General features: G+C 35.9%; 2 protein-coding genes across 2 annotated transcripts; both read right to left on the reverse strand.

Moving 5' to 3' along the window:
- Positions 1–259: 259 nt before the first annotated feature.
- On the reverse strand, positions 260–5,651 carry LOC117341423 (calmodulin-like protein 7). Its single transcript, XM_033903274.1, has 5 exons — positions 5,499–5,651; positions 3,613–3,653; positions 3,300–3,418; positions 2,161–2,328; positions 260–484 (listed from the first exon to the last, which is right to left on the reverse strand). Exons 2-5 carry the CDS (start codon positions 3,651–3,653, stop codon positions 360–362), a joined length of 453 nt encoding a protein of 150 aa, XP_033759165.1. The 5' UTR covers positions 5,499–5,651; the 3' UTR covers positions 260–359.
- A 2,027-nt stretch (positions 5,652–7,678) lies between these two features.
- LOC117342702 lies at positions 7,679–9,271 on the reverse strand. Its single transcript, XM_033904919.1, has one exon. It carries the CDS (start codon positions 9,269–9,271, stop codon positions 7,679–7,681), a length of 1,593 nt encoding a protein of 530 aa, XP_033760810.1.
- Between the last annotated feature and the right edge of the window lie 9,862 nt (positions 9,272–19,133).

The following is a 19,133-nucleotide window of genomic DNA, read 5'->3' on the forward strand; positions in this document are numbered from 1 at the left end:
CTCCCCCAGTTTGCAGTTAAAGATTATTTTCAGCATTTAGGAAATCGTTATTCTGAGAAATTATACATTACCTACATGTACTTTAACACTTCAAAAACCTACATGATTTTTGTTTCAAATATCATAAGAAATAAACTGACAAAATCAGAACGGAAGCTGAGCTCTTTTGATATCTTATTTGCCAACATGTCCAAGATACCGGTATACATTGTGTATGGGTCTCAACTTAACATATATAGCGCGAAATCAAATTCAAATGCGAAGGAAATACAATTTATTTAGATGGATTTCATTGCATAGTAAGAAACAACGGAACACGAAAGTTTCATGATATTATTGAAATTGTGGCGTGGATGTTGTTAAGTAGTAGTTGACGGTTTGGGTGTAGACGTAGTTCCCACAGGGACGATGATGTTGTCGATGGGCGCATTCTTTAGGTCTCCCCACTGGGTCAGAAACTCGTCGAGACTGATGAACGAATCACCTGACATAGACAACATATTAATAAAGAATTATTCGGAGTTCTGGAATCATTATTGATCAAAGAAACAGAGAAAAAAAAATTATATACGTTAAAAAAAACAAAAAAAAAACAACATTTTAATCATAACTATACGTACGAATATTAAAGATTAACTACCAGTTAGGGGACTAGTTTAACATTAATTCTCACATTCACATACATTAAAATTGTATTTGTGTAGGCACTCATTTTAGCGGTTATCTTATATTAACGATTTTCGCGCTGAAACTTATGATCGCGCTAATTACACTTTCTTTAAATTGTTTTCTACAGAAATGATTTTAAGTGCGTTAATTCATCATTGCGGTAATCTGTTGAACTTTGACTGTGCGCTTAAATTTGACTGTGCGCTTAAATTAAAGTATCTATACTCTTTTGTCAGCGGTGTTTAATGGACTCAATGCCAATTTTATAGAAATCCTTTTCTTGGCTGTTCAGAAAGTCATCCGCTGTATGTATGATGTCGTCATCGGACTGAGAGTTGGTGCCTGAAATAGCTGATTTCAGTTTTGGAAATAGATGAAAGTCTGATGGAGCAAGATCATGTGAATAAAGCGGATGCTCAATCAATTCAAAGCCACAATTGTGAATGGCAGACATGGCAATGACAGACTTGTGAACAGGAGCGTTGTCCTGCTAGATTAATACACCTTTAGTGAGCTTTCCGCGTCGCTTAAGTTTGATATTTTACCGTAACTACCTCAGTAGGAAAGCATAATATGTGCCATTGATTGTTTGTCCCTTTTGGAGATAATCTATCTGCAGAATACCATCTGTACCCCAGAAAACCGAGGCCATAACCTCCCCAGCTGATACAGTATTTGCCTTCTTTGGCGTCAGGGTGCTTCCATTGTTTCGATTGTTGTTTGGCCTCTGGGGAAAATGAAGGACCCGTGTTTCATCCATAGTGACAAACCTCCGAAGAAAGTTGGCAGGATCTTCCTCAAAAAGGTTAAGATTAGCACGCGGTAATGTGCGCATGGTGTGCTTCTGATCAACTGTCAGAAGTCTTGGTACCCATCGGACCGAAAGCTTTCTCATTGTAAGATCATCGATCAGAATGGAATGTACTCTTTCCTGTGAAATGCAAACTCTACTGGATATAAATCTTTCTGTGACTCGTCTGTCAGTCATAACAAAATCATGAAGCTTGTTGACTATTTCTGGGGTTCTAACATTGACAGGCCTTCCAGGACATCAAGCCTACGTCGGCTGCGCTTAAATTCCGCCACCAACCTTTTCACTGTAGCATATGAAGGTCATCTTTCCCTAGTGTTGCTACCACATCATTATGGATATCCTTAGATGTTAAATCTTTCTTTTTGCAAATATTGGATCACTGCTCTTTCACCGTTTTTGTCCATCTTTCAAGAGCCGCGTTTCTTGTTTTCGTTAGAGTGCTACATCGTCTATATAAACTACCCAAATGAGACCAGTCCTTGGGCACACGGCCCTATCTTATATAGTCAGAGAATGATAGGACTTAAAAAGAACATCCTTGAGTACCTCCTTCAATAGGAGGCTCACAACATATCAATCAGCCCTCGTAAACACGTTTGTTATGTATCTTATTCCTGTACTTCACATGATCTAAATCTTCACTACTGTGGCGTAACTCATCTAGATGTGATACTCACCGTTTGAGTCGAAATATGTGAAGATTTCGGGTAAGTCATCAGAAGTTATATGACCATCATCGTTGGTATCAGCCTTGGTGAACAGTGTGCGTGCCTCGATCGGGGCACCAAGGTTGTAAAGTACCGTCCAGTCGTTCTCAAACTCACTTGCAGTTACCTCTTGGTCGTCTGGAATGTGAAAATATCGACAGTAACTCTTTCGTTTATTAACACTTAATATAGATATATAAAAGGGGTTCAGATTATTACTATTTTTCATATTGATACTTGAGATGAATATAAGACGAAGCTCAAATTGCATGTCCTTCTCACATTACTATGTAATGTAATCAATCGGAGATTCAAATTGTAGCTCCTCGCCACTTTTGATATAAATATGAGAGGTTCAAATTGTAGTTCCTAGCCACTTTTGATATAAATATGAGAGGTTCAAATTGTAGTTCCTAGCCACTTTTGATATAAATATGAGAGGTTCAAATTGTAGATCCTAGCCACTTTTAATATGAGAGGTTCAAATTGTAGTTCCTCGCCACTTTTGATATAAATATGAGAGGTTCAAATTGTAGTTCCTAGCCACTTTTGATATAAATATGAGAGGTTCAAATTGTAGCTCCTCGCCACTTTTAATATAAATATGAGAGGTTCAAATTGTAGCTCCTCGCCACTTTTGATATAAATATGAGAGGTTCAAATTGTAGTTCCTAGCCACTTTTGATATAAATATGAGAGGTTCAAATTGTAGTTCCTAGCCACTTTTGATATAAATATGAGAGGTTCAAATTGTAGTTCCTAGCCACTTTTGATATAAATATAAGAGGTTCAAATTGTAGTTCCTAGCCACTTTTGATATAAATATAAGAGGTTCAAATTTATATTTCCTAGCCACTTTTGATATAAATATGAAAGGTTCAAATTGTAGTTCCGTCACACATTTGATATACATATGAGAGGCTCAGATCACAGCTCCCGACACATTTGATTCAAAAATGAGAAATTCAGTCAGTAACTTCTCCGCACACTTAATGTTAAAATATCTATGAATTCAAATCGGTTCAACAAGTAACATATTCTGATATTTTATTTAATACGTATCTACTTCTTCCAACACATGTGAAGCACCTATTAGGTTAAATTCTTACGATTAACATCAAAGGCGAGAAATATATTGTCCAGTTCTGACACGCTCAGCTGGCCATTCTTGTCATTGTCGACTTTGTCGAACAGGATAACTTCTCTCTGAGGTTCCGAGCTCGACAATCTTAAGAATAAAACATTTCTTTGAGATTAACAATTTGCGTTAGGTTCTTCATTTCTTTTTTTTCTATAAAAGGTAAAATGCCTTTTCAATCAAAGAATAGATTGAAGAAAAATATCTAGTCGTATCTAAATGAATACTTCTGATTACTGATATGCTTCCATTATTTTTTCCGAACATTTTAACGTGATACTTACACAGTAGCAACCAAAGCACATACCACAGACAGGAACAGCATCTGAAGCACACAGTTCATCAAAGCATTCAGACATTGTAATTATGACGAAACTTTATTTTTAGGATGTTAAGAAGGCGATGATTACTACAGGTATTATCACAAAATCGGTCTGTTATCCAGTGAATTCGCCCATGTAATATTTGTGCATGTCATTATAGCACAATATACCCTGGAACGTTTTTATTGGGTACGCCTGTTACTAATCGATTGTGATGTCACAATATGGACAATGACGTTACGCCATCAATTGATAATAGCACAAAAAAAAAATGATCTCTCTGATATATATTTCATATTCCATACTTTAAGTGGCAAGCCAAGTTGTCATTGAGCAAAGTTGATCCAGTAATTACCCAAATCATGTATAATATCTTAATTTTTTTATAAGATGTATTACAATGTACATGACATATCATAAACCTTTCTTTATAAGATATTTTTTATATTATATATATACAACACATGTACTATAGAAGATGTTTTACCTATTATAGCTTATGCAATAAAAAGATACGTGATAAAGACAAGTTAAAGGTATCATATATCTTTTATGCAATATGTGATATATTATAAAGGATATCAAATATATTCTATAAGATATCACATATTTCAAAAGATCTCCTACATTACTATCACAAAATATATTAAATTATATTATCATAATATTATATAATAAAAAAGATATATCATATTAAAGATACAGGACATCTCATCAACTTTGAATTGTTATAATTCATTTCATAAAACTTCACATGAAATGAACACCCATATCAAGTTTATTATGTTGAATATAAACATACTGTGATTGCTATATAATGTAAAAATAACCAATCTGTGTTCTCCTGAATATCAATCCCTTTAATGTTTGCAAGGAAATACCATATGAAATGTCACAGGTTTATGTCTCTTGCAAATTGTGAAATATTCGCAACTTCCGAACGCTGATATCAACCTTTAACACGTATTACCTATATGTTGGTTCTATACAGACGGTACCTACTGGAAATATCACCAGATAAACAAAATGACCGTGACAGGACTACTAACACATGTATATTTTGGGCTATGTGCTGGAGTTCATGCTGATCCTGTGACTCTGTACCTTGCAGTATTGTAATGGACGGCCAATTAAACGTTATTAAAGGTCAGTTGATCGTGAATTATGGATGCTGTATATTATCATGGCATTATCAATAGAATATATCAAATTGCCTCCCGTTGAATATACATATATTATCATTGCATTTTTATGCTAAAAAAGCAAAATTAGTGTCAAAAAGTGAGGAAATCAGTTTCACAATTCATGAAGTCGTCTCTTTGTGACATTACTCCACGTCAACGTGATGGCGCCATTTTGAACGGACTGATCAACGCAATTTAAGCGTTTTCTACTTTTGTTGCAGAATCTATGCATAAAAAATAACTTCAAGTGAGTAGGCCTATTTGGTTAAAAACTAGTCTGCATTTTTCAGAAATACAGCTAAATAGCCCATTTATCTATCTTCGTTTCGAATTAAAAAAAATAGCAAGTTTCAACGAGTTGTATACAAGGTTTCGCTCTGATTGGTCAAAAACGTAAAAACATATTTCACTGCAAAATCCTATATTTTCACTGCTCATTACTACAGTATCAGTTTGAAAGATTTCTATGTTTCATTGGCAAATATGCAGTAAATTTAGTATTCGTCTTGTTAAAATGTCATGAAAATAACCCGTTGTTTGGTATTTCCTGGTTCATTAAATCTATTTGTTGCCATTAGTCGCTGTATTGGGTTTATGGTTAAAATAGTTTTGTGAGCAATAATACAATTGCATGCCATAGGAAGAAGTAAATACAGTACTTACATTGTGTGTTGTTAAAGAGATAGAGAGCGGAACTATTGTATTTCAGTGTCAGATAAGCTGAACCTCGACACAGACCGGAGATAAGCCCTGATACTCAATGTCCTTAAAAGAAACAGTTTTAGCTGACGATTGTCGAACGATAGCATTATCACGCAGTCATGAATGCTGTGTGATCGGTGCATTAACAAGAATGGGTTTGTGAAATGAAACACCTGTTTCAATATTTTTTTAATTTTGTTTTTATTGTCAGAATTATTTAAAACACCCTTATTATATTATGTTATTTTAGAATATAAGTTTATTTAAAGGTCTTTAACAATTAAAATTACGGTGCCAAGCTATTTAGTATAAATTTGAAATCATTTTATCTAATATCTGGCTAATCTTTTCGTCGTCTATTACCACTTAAAAACTGTCGTTCATTTTTTTAACAAAGAGAAGAATTAGTTGCGGCGTTAGTAACTGGAAATTTAGACCCACTGCCAGCTATCGTCATGCGAGATTAATCTGTTTGTTAATATCCATGATTTTCATTTGACAGAACCCCCGAACTCAGGTTGAACTGTTGTAATCCCCCTGACCATCCAAGTCCTGAGATGGGCCAACAACGTCATCACGTTTAATGCTGGTTGCTTTTCGCAAAAGTCCTCTAAATGATTTGCCGTCAACAACATGCCAAGTGCTCAAGACCTGTCCAAAAACTTATATGATATTGAATACCACCGTTCAACCGATGTTTCTATCTCTCACACACTTAACGTAGGATACATGATGACACTCAAACCGTTGGGCCGTAGTTATAGATAAACTACCAGGATTAATGGCAATTGGAATATCTTCAAGCTATAACTTTGTTATTCGCTATTATTGGACCGATTACACAATACCTTTATATAATGCATGTCCAATGCATATCCATGATAAAACAGAAGAATTTAATGAAGTATTACTTGAAGATACTACAGGTAGGCACGAGTGTTGATTGAGATGTTGTGAGCCTCGTGTTGAAGGAGGTACTCGATGGTGTTCTTTTTAAGTATTACTATGATCTGACTATATAGGGCCGTGTACCCAAGGACTGGTCTCATTTGGTTAGTTTATATCGACGAGGTAGCACTCTAGAGTAAACAACACAAGCGACTTTTGCAAAATGGACACACTCGGTTAGGGTTAGAGTGAAAGAGTCTGTCATTGCCATGGCTGACATTCAGGATTGTAGCTTTAAATTGATTGAACATCAGGCTTATTCAAATGATCTTCGCTCCATCAGACTTCCAGTTATTTCCAAAACTTAAAACAGCTATTTCAGACACCCTAGCCCTAACCCAAACCCTAACATGCAGTGGGTGACTTTCTGAACAGCCAAGGGAAGGAGTTCTATAAAAGTGACATTGAGGCACTTAACACTGCAGACAAAAGTGTATAGATACTGAAGGGGATTATGTTGAAAAATAATACAATATGTCCGAAAAAATCAAATCCAACAATATGAGGCCCCGGAGTCAGGAGCAGTTCTTTTTTGCTCGACCCAATAAAAATTGCATGATCTATTTGGTCGTGGGATTTTTAACACATATTATATTAAGATTTCATATACAATGTATATACACTTTTTATGTATATAATTAAAAGTTAACAACTTTCGATAGGTCATTGTGATTGACTAAGTTACGAATTTGCTGTTGTCGTATGCGGTTTACAGATTGCATATACATGTACATGTACATCGGGTACAAATGTAATTGTGATTATTCTATCTCATCGGAATCGAACTTTGAAATGCTTCAGTTGGCAAAAGAAAGTACCCGCGGATATCCCATTTTATACAGTGTTCAATAAAACAAGAAAAACAGTTAACATTTTTTCTGGATGGGAAATGTATTTTTCGAAACCGTAACATAAGAACATTCTAGTATCTACATGCTAACATATAACAACGAACATCTTTCACAAATGTTAGCATTCTTCCACTACCAACCGACGGACAGAGCAAAATCCATTTAGAGGAAAATCCTGAATAAAATAAATGGCAGCATCTGAAAGGAAACCTCTCTGTACACACATTTCTCTTCTCTGTTAGAGGTACCTTGTATTTTAAACCAAAGCATAAATCCTTGAATCAGTTTATATTTAAAACAGTCTGTTTATCATTGTTCAGAAATACTGGACGGGTTCTATCCTTACAGCGTCGTAGTTTCCCTTGTCTGCACAGTACCATCCTCATACCCTAGCCATACGCGATCGTCCGGTTGCACACCTATAGCAGTAGGGCGCGGCACGTACTCCTGCCTATTCATAACGGTCCTCAGAATCGAGCCCCTTTTGTCAAGAACCAAGATGGCACATCGAAGTGTGTCAACCACGTAGATATTGCCCAATGAGTCAAAGCATGCATCGACCACCATGAAATGCGAGATTCCTCCCTTTTTTACAAATTGTCCAGTTACTTGACTCTTACCACAAGCTGAGTGGAATCGTATGCGCATGTCACTGTCCATTACTGTGACGTAACCCGAACCCCTGTTGAACAACACTAAGTCCCCATTTCGAGGATTCTGCCGTAATCGCATTGGTTTTGGGGTGTTATCAAAGTCGATTCTTCCTACTAAAGACCCGCGGACTTTGTGAAGTACGTTCCCTCTGGAATCAAACTTGATGATTAGTCCTCCTGTTTTGAACGCTACAATGATGAAGTTTTCCCGAGTGACAACTAGACTAGAAGGAACTGCCTCAGTATAGAAGATTACCTTGGTGCGTCCGTATATGCCTTTGATCTCCCGAATGCTTCTATCAGCGCAGCATATAAGCGTCCGTCTTCTATCTGGAGAAGTGGTGACGTCGATGACTTCAACACCACTAGTTGTTACGACCTGTATTGGTTTTTTGCTGATAGTTGACATGAGGTTGACCTCGTCGGTATCACACAGGACGACCCATGCCTCCGTATTGTTGATAGGACAAATGTTAGTTACCTCCGTCTCGTGCTCCGACACACGAACGGGGTTTTCTAATGCAGCCCCGGGATTGGGATAACCGAGGTCCTTGGAGGATAGGAAACTGTAGGCCTGTTCCATCTGGTTATTGGTGACAACCATGACGCTTTTTGCTTCTCTACGAAGTTCGCCAAACAAATTACGGACCTCGAGTAAGTTGAAGTCACCTGGTACAAATTTTGGAACTTCCAATATTGATGCGTTAGCCAAGGGTCGGTTGCCGTTTTTCCCTAAGGCTTGTCTTATTGGACTCGTGTCTATCATTGACAATGGTAGACTCTTGCCGGATTTGCTGTATTTAAGAATTTCCGTCTCTAGTCTCTTCAATTGATCTACGACTTTGGCTAGCTTTTCGACGTTTTTACGCCTGATGCGTTCCACTTCCCGAATGTGATCCTCGGTGACCCGGTCCACATTGTTTTTTATTACCTCGCCTCGGCTCCGTATCTGGCGGACTATGTTATCAACCTGCTCGTTGTAATCCCTGAGTCGCTTGTTGACCTGAGTCACGTTGTCCGTCAGTTTCAGGAGGGAATTTTCAGACACGTCCAGGTGCTGGAATATCAGGTTTTGCCGATCTTGAACAACATCGTCCAACTCCAAGAACTCGTGTTTCTTGTGGTCGCACTTGATGCACGTGGGACACACGAGCTCGTCCTGACATGTAACACACACCATAGTAATTGGCTTCCCCGGATGTAACGTGCATTCTTGTTCACTGTAGCTGTTACTTGTACCAAAGCTGGCACTGAACGGGAAACTTCTTCCAGATGTAGACATTTTGAACGGGCCGTTAGAAAACTGGAACCTCTCTCATAACTTCATGATTGCCATGTACCCTGCAAGTACAAAATATTAATGTATATATATATATGTATGTATTTGCATATTTCGAGGTATCAAATGACAGCTACTTACTCATCATGCCATGATTTCAATGTGTATTACATGTACATATATTATTTGCCAGACCATGTCTGGTGTAGGGCCAGAGCGCACTACTATATAAAAACATGGAATTCTCCGACACCGTTTGGTGTCGCTCAGAATATGGAGCAAATACAATCAAATCGACCATGACACAACACCTACCTTACATAAACGAATAGATTAGATATCCACTAACTTAAACCACTCATTTAGACCCATATAAGTGTTATATTCCATTCGTATTTTGCTTTTGTTTTTTTGGGGGGGTTTTTTTCGTGCTATTTTTCTAGACAATATTTATCGTTACTTAGGCGACAACAAATAACATCTACGATGTTTAAACCTATGTAATATAAATCAAGTAGTAGTTCTAATTTGTAATTGATCACATCAAAATGTATATGCCCATTGCACATACATTTTGTTGGCACATTTTCATGGGAAAGTCTGGGCATATTTTTTTCTCTTACCAGGAACACTCAATAATTTCATTTATTGTAATTGTTAAAAGTACATGCAAACAAAATAACTATTGTGTACATGTACGTAATTCGATGATAGAGATGTCGTATTCTGTGACATCTTTTCCTTCATTCTTGAAAACTCAAACATAATATTTTTTAACATTTTTCGATAGCGGTACCTATGGGAACGAAATATTGTTGCTGTAAATAACATATTATATACTGCTTTGTGCTTTGTTCTGAACGCAAAAATATAAAGCAGCAACTACATCGTGTCAGTGCTTGCTTCCAAATACAAGTCTGTGTTGGCTTACTGCGCATCACTTTACTTCAGTGGTGAGGGCATGGATATTCAGGTGAATAAAAAGGTTGTAAACTTGAATAAATTGGCGACACAATAAGCATCATGGACTATAAGGCATATATAAACAATATAAGTATCGCTAGGCCAGGCCTCCTTCTTAACCGTAAACATATATGTATCTGAATTATCAATACTATCCAGAAAACATACAATAGTTTCTTAAAAAAATCCCTGCAACAATTTTTGAATGCATAGATAATTAAAGAGCGACCATGTGTTAAAATATGTTATTTCCTCTCAAAATGCGTATCCACTAAAATTGATTCCCGGATTGATACGAATTTTTTTATGTTGTTAACTTAAGATTGCTTCTATCTCTATATAGTACATATGGTATACCAATACGCCCTGGAATGACCCGTAAGTTAGCTGTACACCACTCCAGTATTTAACACGAGTTGGGGATATTTCAATATAAACGATCATGTTGTGTTACGATACACATATGTATATGTATACACACTGTCTATCCACAATACTGATTATTACTTATCAGGTATATATTACATGTTTGTGCTTCGTAAAATGCACAATGAAATATGACGAAACTATTATATATGCATGTATATATAACTAAATACTACTACTAAATTTTACTTATCATCGTAAATTACATTTTGATATTTTGTAAACTACATAACACAATATGACGAAATTCTTATATACATGTAGATATGCACGTTACTTCAATTGCACGATGAAGATTTGTAAGCAAGTGTATATTAAACTAAATGTAAATTATAGCACTGGAAGAGTATAATACATAGATTACTTCTGTACTCCTGTAAAACGCTTAACAATCATTTTAGTACTTAAGAAATCTGACTAATGCACGGATAGCACACAAAGTGCAAATATCATCTCTGTATTGATAGATTACACATTGTCTAATGTAAATTACCAATTGTCTAATATGAATTATCCATTGTCTTTTACTCATGTCTACTGTAAATTACTCATTGTCTAATGTGAACTACCCATTGTCTTTTATAAATTACTCATTGTCTAACTAAATTACCCAATGTCTAATGTAAATTACCTATTGTCTAATGTAACCGTCATCATAAGTTTGATATCAGTAACTAGTTCACAGCAAAATGTGTAGCTTGTTTCTGTATCGCTTTCAAGATATTAACAATACGTGTAGTTCATAAGTCTGTCCAATAAATAAACGAGTGATCAACAAAGAATAAAGTATAATTTTCCTTCGTACAATGTATTTAATAGATTCCCTATCCTTAAATTAAGTCATAAATCAGTGGACTTCTTTGTCCAATTTAACTGCCATCATACATTAGTAATAACACGTTCACTCTGGCCTTGGCTTTCGTTGGGGTTGATTAAGTAAATGGGTAAGGTTTTTCACTTGACTAGAACTTTTAAGGATTCTTACCCCTTTTAAACACTTTGTGAAGCGACATAAATGCCCCTTTTTTAATAGCCACCGTACACCTGACGTATGATACGTTGTATATTGTTACATATTCTCTAATATAAATATCAAAAGCATGCATGCTGCAAAATTCATAGATGTGTGTTTTTATTATATGAAAACAATATTTTAGTAACTATCTATCTCTGAAAAGTGAAGGATTAAAATACAATAGGTGATGAAGTGGGTACTTACCAGTGCGATGATGACGGGTATATACAGCACAACCATGGGTAGGCATGGAGTATAGAATAACCAGGGGTACTGTTGATAGGAGGCCACATTTAGGGGGCACTTACCTTGAACATATATTTTCAAAATGAATAGATAAATTATAACGAAGAAAATAAAATAAAATTAATATATTTAATCAGCTACAACAATGTACCAGATCAATTAAAATATTGCAATGGAAATGAGGAAAAATGAGAAAATCCCCACATGGGTACCCCTCGCCCTAATTTAATCAATCCGAAAAGACAATGGGGGATTTACCCAGTACAATGGTCAAATGAACGTCACACAAAGCGGGTATGTAGACCTCGGGCGACCGGTGCGTTTTTAATTGAGATCATCTTGTAGATATAGGTGTTGTATCGCTATACACCACAGTGTTATATCGTACCGTAGACTAGTAGCCATACCAATCTATACAATTCCTTTATATAAGCATTACACAAATGTCGATTTTATCTGAGGTTTAATTAGTGACATGTTAAACGATAGATATATTACTCTACTCTATCAGATATTTTATTTTGATTTAATCACAATTTTGTAAGTGTATTTTGCGATATTGTGTTAAACATATCTCACCCAAGAACTGGATATGTAATTATAGTTAACATATCCACAGGCGTCTGTTTCTGGTTGGTATTTGTATCAAAACATTTGTCCCTGCTCTTTCTTTATAAACGGAGTAGGGGCTTAATACATATTTTCTCTAAGTACTAACCAGAATCAGACGCCTGTGATATATCTGAGTCAGTGTTCGTATAGTTTATGGTCTCTTTGTTACAAATGGGTGTTAGGAGGCTAATTAGTTATAGCAGTACAGAAGAAATATCTATATACATAATAGAAGATTTAAATAAGTATAGTGACACAGTAATTAGTATCCATATATATGTTCGCTTTTATTACTTTCATACATACATAAGTTTCTTCAGTATCCAGAAACCTTAAGATATTATTTCGTGGAGATGGATTTAAACTGATGAACCCCTATTATTTTTATATCATATATTTTGACACATAGTCACTGTATTTTATTGGTTACTTAATTAGCTCAACTATAACATCCCCACTGAAGTAGCAGGCAGAGTTTTAATAATTTTCTCTGATTATTGTTTTTGAACCTGTCCATTTGCCCCGACGTGTGCACTACTCTTGCTGTTTATAAAAAAATATTGTCGTATAGGCACTCGATTCCTAAACGACACATACATTTAGAATCCTTGAACCTTTCATGGAGAGGTAGAACTTCCTCATATTCGACTATTCTCTTACTCTGTCATCAAAGGACTGGCAACATTCCTTTATACAAATATGTGTTCCTATAGCGAAGTGATACAAAGTCCAGAAGTAAAATAAGATTATATGCATGAAATATCCTATTCAGCAGGCTATCCTTATTCCTCGAAGTTGTAAAATTGGATGATGCCGGCCATTATTATGTATGATTCATTTTTTTCTTTTGTATTTGATGTTTTGTTGCCACATATTAACAGACGTCATTGTACTTTATATTATTATTATTTCTATAATATACATGTACATCATATGTGAAGTCATTAAAATATTTTTCAATTGTTGTTTACAACTTTTGTTGTTGTTGTAAATGTCAATAACGAAATGACATTTAGTAAAGTTTCAATCCCTTGTTGTTTATCTCATGATGTACAGCAAATCAAGCTTTTCTTTTTATTACCATATAAACCAAAAAAAAAGATATGTACATGTATTAGCATTAAACTATCTAGTCAATGTGTAATCTAGCATTTGATATGATTTATATTTATGTTATAAAATGATATTTTCTTACACTTTCTGATTGGCTACAATAGTTTCATGTGATTCTCGATAAAAAGTCCTATTGACAGCAATGAACAAATTATTTCCGATTAACTTGATGTTTCTAAAAATATATTATATAGTATTATATATTACATGTATATAGTTATGTTCCCTTAATCTTGCATTATTTATGAATTTGTGTGCTCAATATATTTTAATGATATAAGTTTATTGGATCGGTTCTGTAGCGTGAAATATCATCATATATATACAAAAGGTTATCATGCAAGGCTGCAGTATCTGTAGATGTGCAAGTATACTAATATTCAATGACAAAAATAAATTTTTTTTTAAAAAGTAAAAAAATAAAAAAAAAATAAAAAATTGTCATTTGATGTCAAAATTAGTTTTCCCTGATGCATCTTTAAATATCTCCACATAGACAATCACGATAGATGTTTTGTTTGTACTATGATTTGCATTCAATGCAAATATAGGGTAAAGAGAAAAGAAAAACAACGCTACTTCGATTATTCAACTTCATTTTTTTGTTACATCCATTATCGTGTAAATGCTATATTTGTGTTTTACAGCTATTACATGTATATGTATTTTATAATCCACATTCACTTATAAACAAATAAAAATGTATCAAGCTTCAAAGCGAGTCCGTTTAACAGCAAGCATTGGCCCCAGACGCGGGTAAATGTAGTCATGCTACCTTACAGCGGAGCCAAGTTCATATTATTACTAGTGGCACCGTCAGCTCCTTTGAAGTTCAAATGATGGGACATTTTAATCTACTGAAGGCAAAAGTTTTCTGTCTGTAAATATCATATGTCATTGGGTAGGTTAAATGATATACACCTGTAGTTTAACGCCACTCTGAGTCCCCGAACACCTCTTATCACCTTCATCCTCGGCGCTCAGAAACGTTAAGCCTGCGCATTGAATTAAGTCTTAGTTACGCCGCTATGATATCTAGATAAAACATATCCTCATGTCATAATGTGAGTGTGGATCAATATGCCAGTTAAGGATTGATTTTGAAGTTGAATCTTAGCTATAATGTGCAGGTTGACACTTAAAATAAATATGTACATGTATTACATTCGTCGACTTATTTATACACTTCAGTGCTTACAAATAAGATATTAAAAGAAAGCAGAAATGTAACAATACATTTTCAAATTATTATTTCATAATTGCCAAAAATACCATACAGAATTAAATAGAGTTGTTTTTATCGTAATTGAAAAATAATATTTAGTATATTGAAGAAAATAATGTTTATACTTAGTTATTTGAGCTATTACAGCGCAGGTGTAATTTCTGATGCATTCACTATGTCCTCCTAATCTCCACAAGTCTTTAATTACCAAGGAGACTATAGATCATACGTACCCATGAAATGTCCAGACAAGGAAGTGACGTAATCGCAATAAAAATATCGGATTGATATTGACGCACGCATACTTGCGTACAAAAATATTTACTGAAAATTGCAGTACATGATCGAAAAGGGATTGAAGAGGAAATCCCCGATACCCTTCGATCGTTGCCATCTTATATAATTAAGTTATCATATGGCATAAAGATGCTTTTAAAAAGGATTTCAAAGAAATTGTGTCGCACATCTGTCATAACAGTCATATCAAAAGGTAAATAAAGCATCACTTTGTTCTCAGCAGGCAACTTAAACAAGGAATCCATATGTATTCCTGAAAATGTTTATGGTACATCACATGACAGATCAACCCTGAAAATGTTGATGGTATATCACATGACAGTACAATCCTGAACATGTTTATGGTATATCACATGACAGTACAACCCTGAAAATGTTTTAATATGGTAAATCACATGACAATACAACTGTTGTTTTCGGCCTGTCTTTGCCGTTGTCTGTTTCGGGCCTCCATTTGGTTCTTCAGTGTTTCTATTGGTTCCAAGTAGTTTTTCCTCAGCCAGGACATCTTAAATGTCATAATGTTGTTAACACTCCGATTTCGGCCAGCGATCATAATACTTTGACTGACGACAAAGCGGTTTCGCACAGCGGTTATCTTGTAAAACTCGTTACTACTGTCTCCACACATAGCGTCGTCCTGAAAGATGCACTTGTTGATCAGGATGTCTGGAGATATCAGCAAACAGATCATGAAGAGTTGATTTGTCTCATCCTCTGACAATGAAGCATGATTTTGATACCTTTTCAGCCGATTGATGTTTGTGCCAGGTTCGTTACCAATATCAAGCACGGTACAGACTGAATTCAGATAATACATGAGACGGGCTTTAGCGTTATTGGGAACATTCGCCGACACTCCAGTCCTCTCTACCTGCATTTGAAGTCTCCCGAATGCTGCCATCTTTCTCGTTTTACACGATGTATGTAGTAGTCAGTGGATTGGTCACAACAGTTAAGATTCTATACGATAAAGAAACCGTAAGAACAAGTAGGGATTATATACAGGAATATCGCGTGCTTCCCAGAAAAAAGTACTAATAAGGAAATCTACTTGTGCATTTCTTAGAACGCTACCGGCTGACCAAGAGGCAATATCAAGTTTAAAAAATACATGCCTTATTTGGGAACCAGGAAGATTATTATATTTAGGTGACATGTTTGTGAATGTGTTTTATATTCTATACATTGTTTCACTGGAAAGTTGCCAGATACCTATGGTTCGAAACAAATATCGCTTCCTATGAATGTGAAAGGAGTTGGTTGATCCATGAGATATTTTTTATGGGCCCAAATTGGTCTTTTTTTAACTGTCCTGGATTGTTCAAATTGTGATATTCTGGAGAAGTTGGGAGAGACTATACAAACTCAAAAACTTAAAAACAGATTAAGGATATAGATACCAAACGTCATTTATGACTAGATTTGTTTGGTTTTGTTTAACGTCCTATTAACAGCCAGGGTCATTTAAGGACGTGCCAGGTTTTGGAGGTGGAGGAAAGCCGGAGTACCCGGAGAAAAACCACCGGCCTACGGTCAGTACCTGGCAACTGCCCCACGTAGGTTCGAACTCGCCACCCAGATGTGGAGGGCTAGTGGTAAAGTGTCGGTACACCTTAACCACTCGGCCACCGCGGCCCAAAAATCTATGACTAGATCTAGAAAACTGCCCTGGTATAATTATAATTATTAACTCTGCTTTTTATAACATTATATACTCTATAGCCTTATCTCTGAATGGCAATTTGGTACCAGGAATGTGTATTCAAATATGTGTCACTGGAATTTGAGCTCGATTGGAAAGGATTGCTCTATTACTGGTTCTCATTTATTCGATTCGTAGGTTTTAAATTTCAACTTTAATATCCAATTAGCTAGTGTCGTTGCATGAAATGAATACACCACCTTGTTGCATTGTGACCGTTTTTATCGATTGCATTTTCTGGTTATGGCAGGTGTCTAAATTGACTTACCTGAAAACATAAAAAGAGGACACACATTTTCCAGAACCCTAAACTTTAATCTGTAGATCTATTGTGCCTTTGTGTGTCTGATATGTGATTTACATTACATAATTATGCATTTAGTTACACACAGTGGTAGGGATCGCGCGATCTTGAAGTATGTTCATATCATGGGCATGTGTGACCACACAGGAAATGATTACCTATGTGTTGAATGTTTATACTGGGATATGATGTTTGCATATAACCACCTGCATTTGAATGTCTCACTGACTTGACTGGTACCTCATTAATAAAGTATCTTTATCAACATTGCCTGTTGCCTACATGGTTGTCGGTTACCGAATGTCTTGGTAATTGTAGTAGTACGTGTTACTTATCTGTAAATTGAAGTATAACAATTTTAAATCTAAGGCCATGACCCTCATTTCGATGTCATCCATATCATATAAAATTAATGTATCAATTTCGAATCCGATATTTGTAATCCGCTTTTATCATTTGAAGTATAACTGAATACTAATATGATTTCATCTGGAAAAAAAACAACACACACACACACACACACAACGAATACATGTATTTGTTTTCGGGTAAATTGCTGGTTTGTATTTTAATCATGCCTGCTTCGTAATACGGCTCCAAGGTTAAAGTAAGACATATAAGGACTGGCTGAAAGTTTACTAAAACTCGTTTTAAGTAACTGGATACTACATCTCATGCTTGTTCATTTTCTTATTTTTACGAGAGTTTTGAAGAGACTTTGTGTTGTGAACATTTGTCAGCAGAGAGTATTACTCGGGACAAAAACAGTTACATTGGTTCTTGGAATGTGTATTCGTAGACAACTTGTATATAACGGTATACTTATGAAGATGTTCAGAGCATTTACGAGGGGTGTTCCAAAATAATGTCACTTGCATCGGTGCTCATATAGCGGAAGTGCTTTTGTTCATTTTAATTTGCTCTGCCCTTCAAAATACTCTCCGCCAGCCAGAACACACCTTTTTAGCCGGTCAATCCATTTTTGGAAGCATTTTTCATACTCTTCAATGGGTACACCCATCAGACACTGATAAACAGCAGACCCAAGGACATTTCTCGAAGTGTATCTCCTTCCAGATAAATGATATTTAAGTTTTGGAAAGAGAAAATAGTCGCAGGGGACGAAGTCTGGCGAATACGGAGGGTGCGGAAGGACGGTAACCTTCTCTGACTCCAAAAAGTCAGTCATAATACGTGCCTTGTGAGCGGGTGCATTATCATGCAAAAGTCGGACATACTTAAGTCCTGTTTTGGAGCGGCGACTTTTGTAGTAGTTCTTCAACTTTCTCAGAACAACGTTTTTATAGAACTTGCCTGTGCCCGTTCTGCCTTTTGGCACCGGGATTTGAATAGCTGGACCCTTATGAGTGAAAAAAAAATAGCATACAAAACATTCTTTACCGTTCGTATTCGTTTGGCAATACTTGGGCGTCTGGCATTTTTAGTGGCCCATATTCGGTTGGCAACCTTCCGCTTTGGTTCAAAATAATACACCCATGTCTCATCACCAGTGACTATATTATCAAAAGCCTTTTTACTATATTTTGGGTACATTTTGAGAAGTTTTTTTGCCATTGTTACACGCGTCTTCTTTTGCTCATCCGTTAACAAATGGGGTATCCATCTTGCATTTATCTTTCTAACTTTTAGGTGTTTCTTCAAAATTGCATGAACTCTTGCTAACGACAAGTTTGTCATTCGAGCCAATTGTTTTACGGTGAATCGAGCATCAGTTTTGAGGATATTTCGGATTTTTTCTATGTTACCTTTGGTCGTAGTTGTTGCTGGACGACCTGGGTGAGCAGCATCTTTCAGTTGCTGCTGCCCAGCACTAAATTTACCTACCCACCTACAAACAGTCCTGTGAGACATTTGGCCCTCCCCATAAATGTCACACACCTCGCGGTGAATATCTACAGCCTTTATGCCGAGTAATGACCTACCTTTTATATAGGCCCT

Source organism: Pecten maximus, chromosome 2 (assembly GCF_902652985.1).
Source record: "Pecten maximus chromosome 2, xPecMax1.1, whole genome shotgun sequence".
Classification (NCBI taxonomy): Eukaryota; Metazoa; Mollusca; class Bivalvia; order Pectinida; family Pectinidae; genus Pecten; species Pecten maximus.

Excerpts from the sequence above, each read along its gene's own strand:
- LOC117341423 (XM_033903274.1), bottom strand. The coding sequence starts at position 3,653 with ATGCTGTTCCTGTCTGTGGTATGTGCTTTGGTTGCTACTGT. Across the intron at positions 3,419-3,612 it reads TGTGCTTTGGTTGCTACTGT|ATTGTCGAGCTCGGAACCTC; the intron begins GTAAGTATCACG and ends TTTATTCTTAAG. Across the intron at positions 485-2,160 it reads CACATATTTCGACTCAAACG|GTGATTCGTTCATCAGTCTC; the intron begins GTGAGTATCACA and ends TGTCTATGTCAG.
- LOC117342702 (XM_033904919.1), bottom strand. The coding sequence starts at position 9,271 with ATGTCTACATCTGGAAGAAGTTTCCCGTTCAGTGCCAGCTTTGGTACA.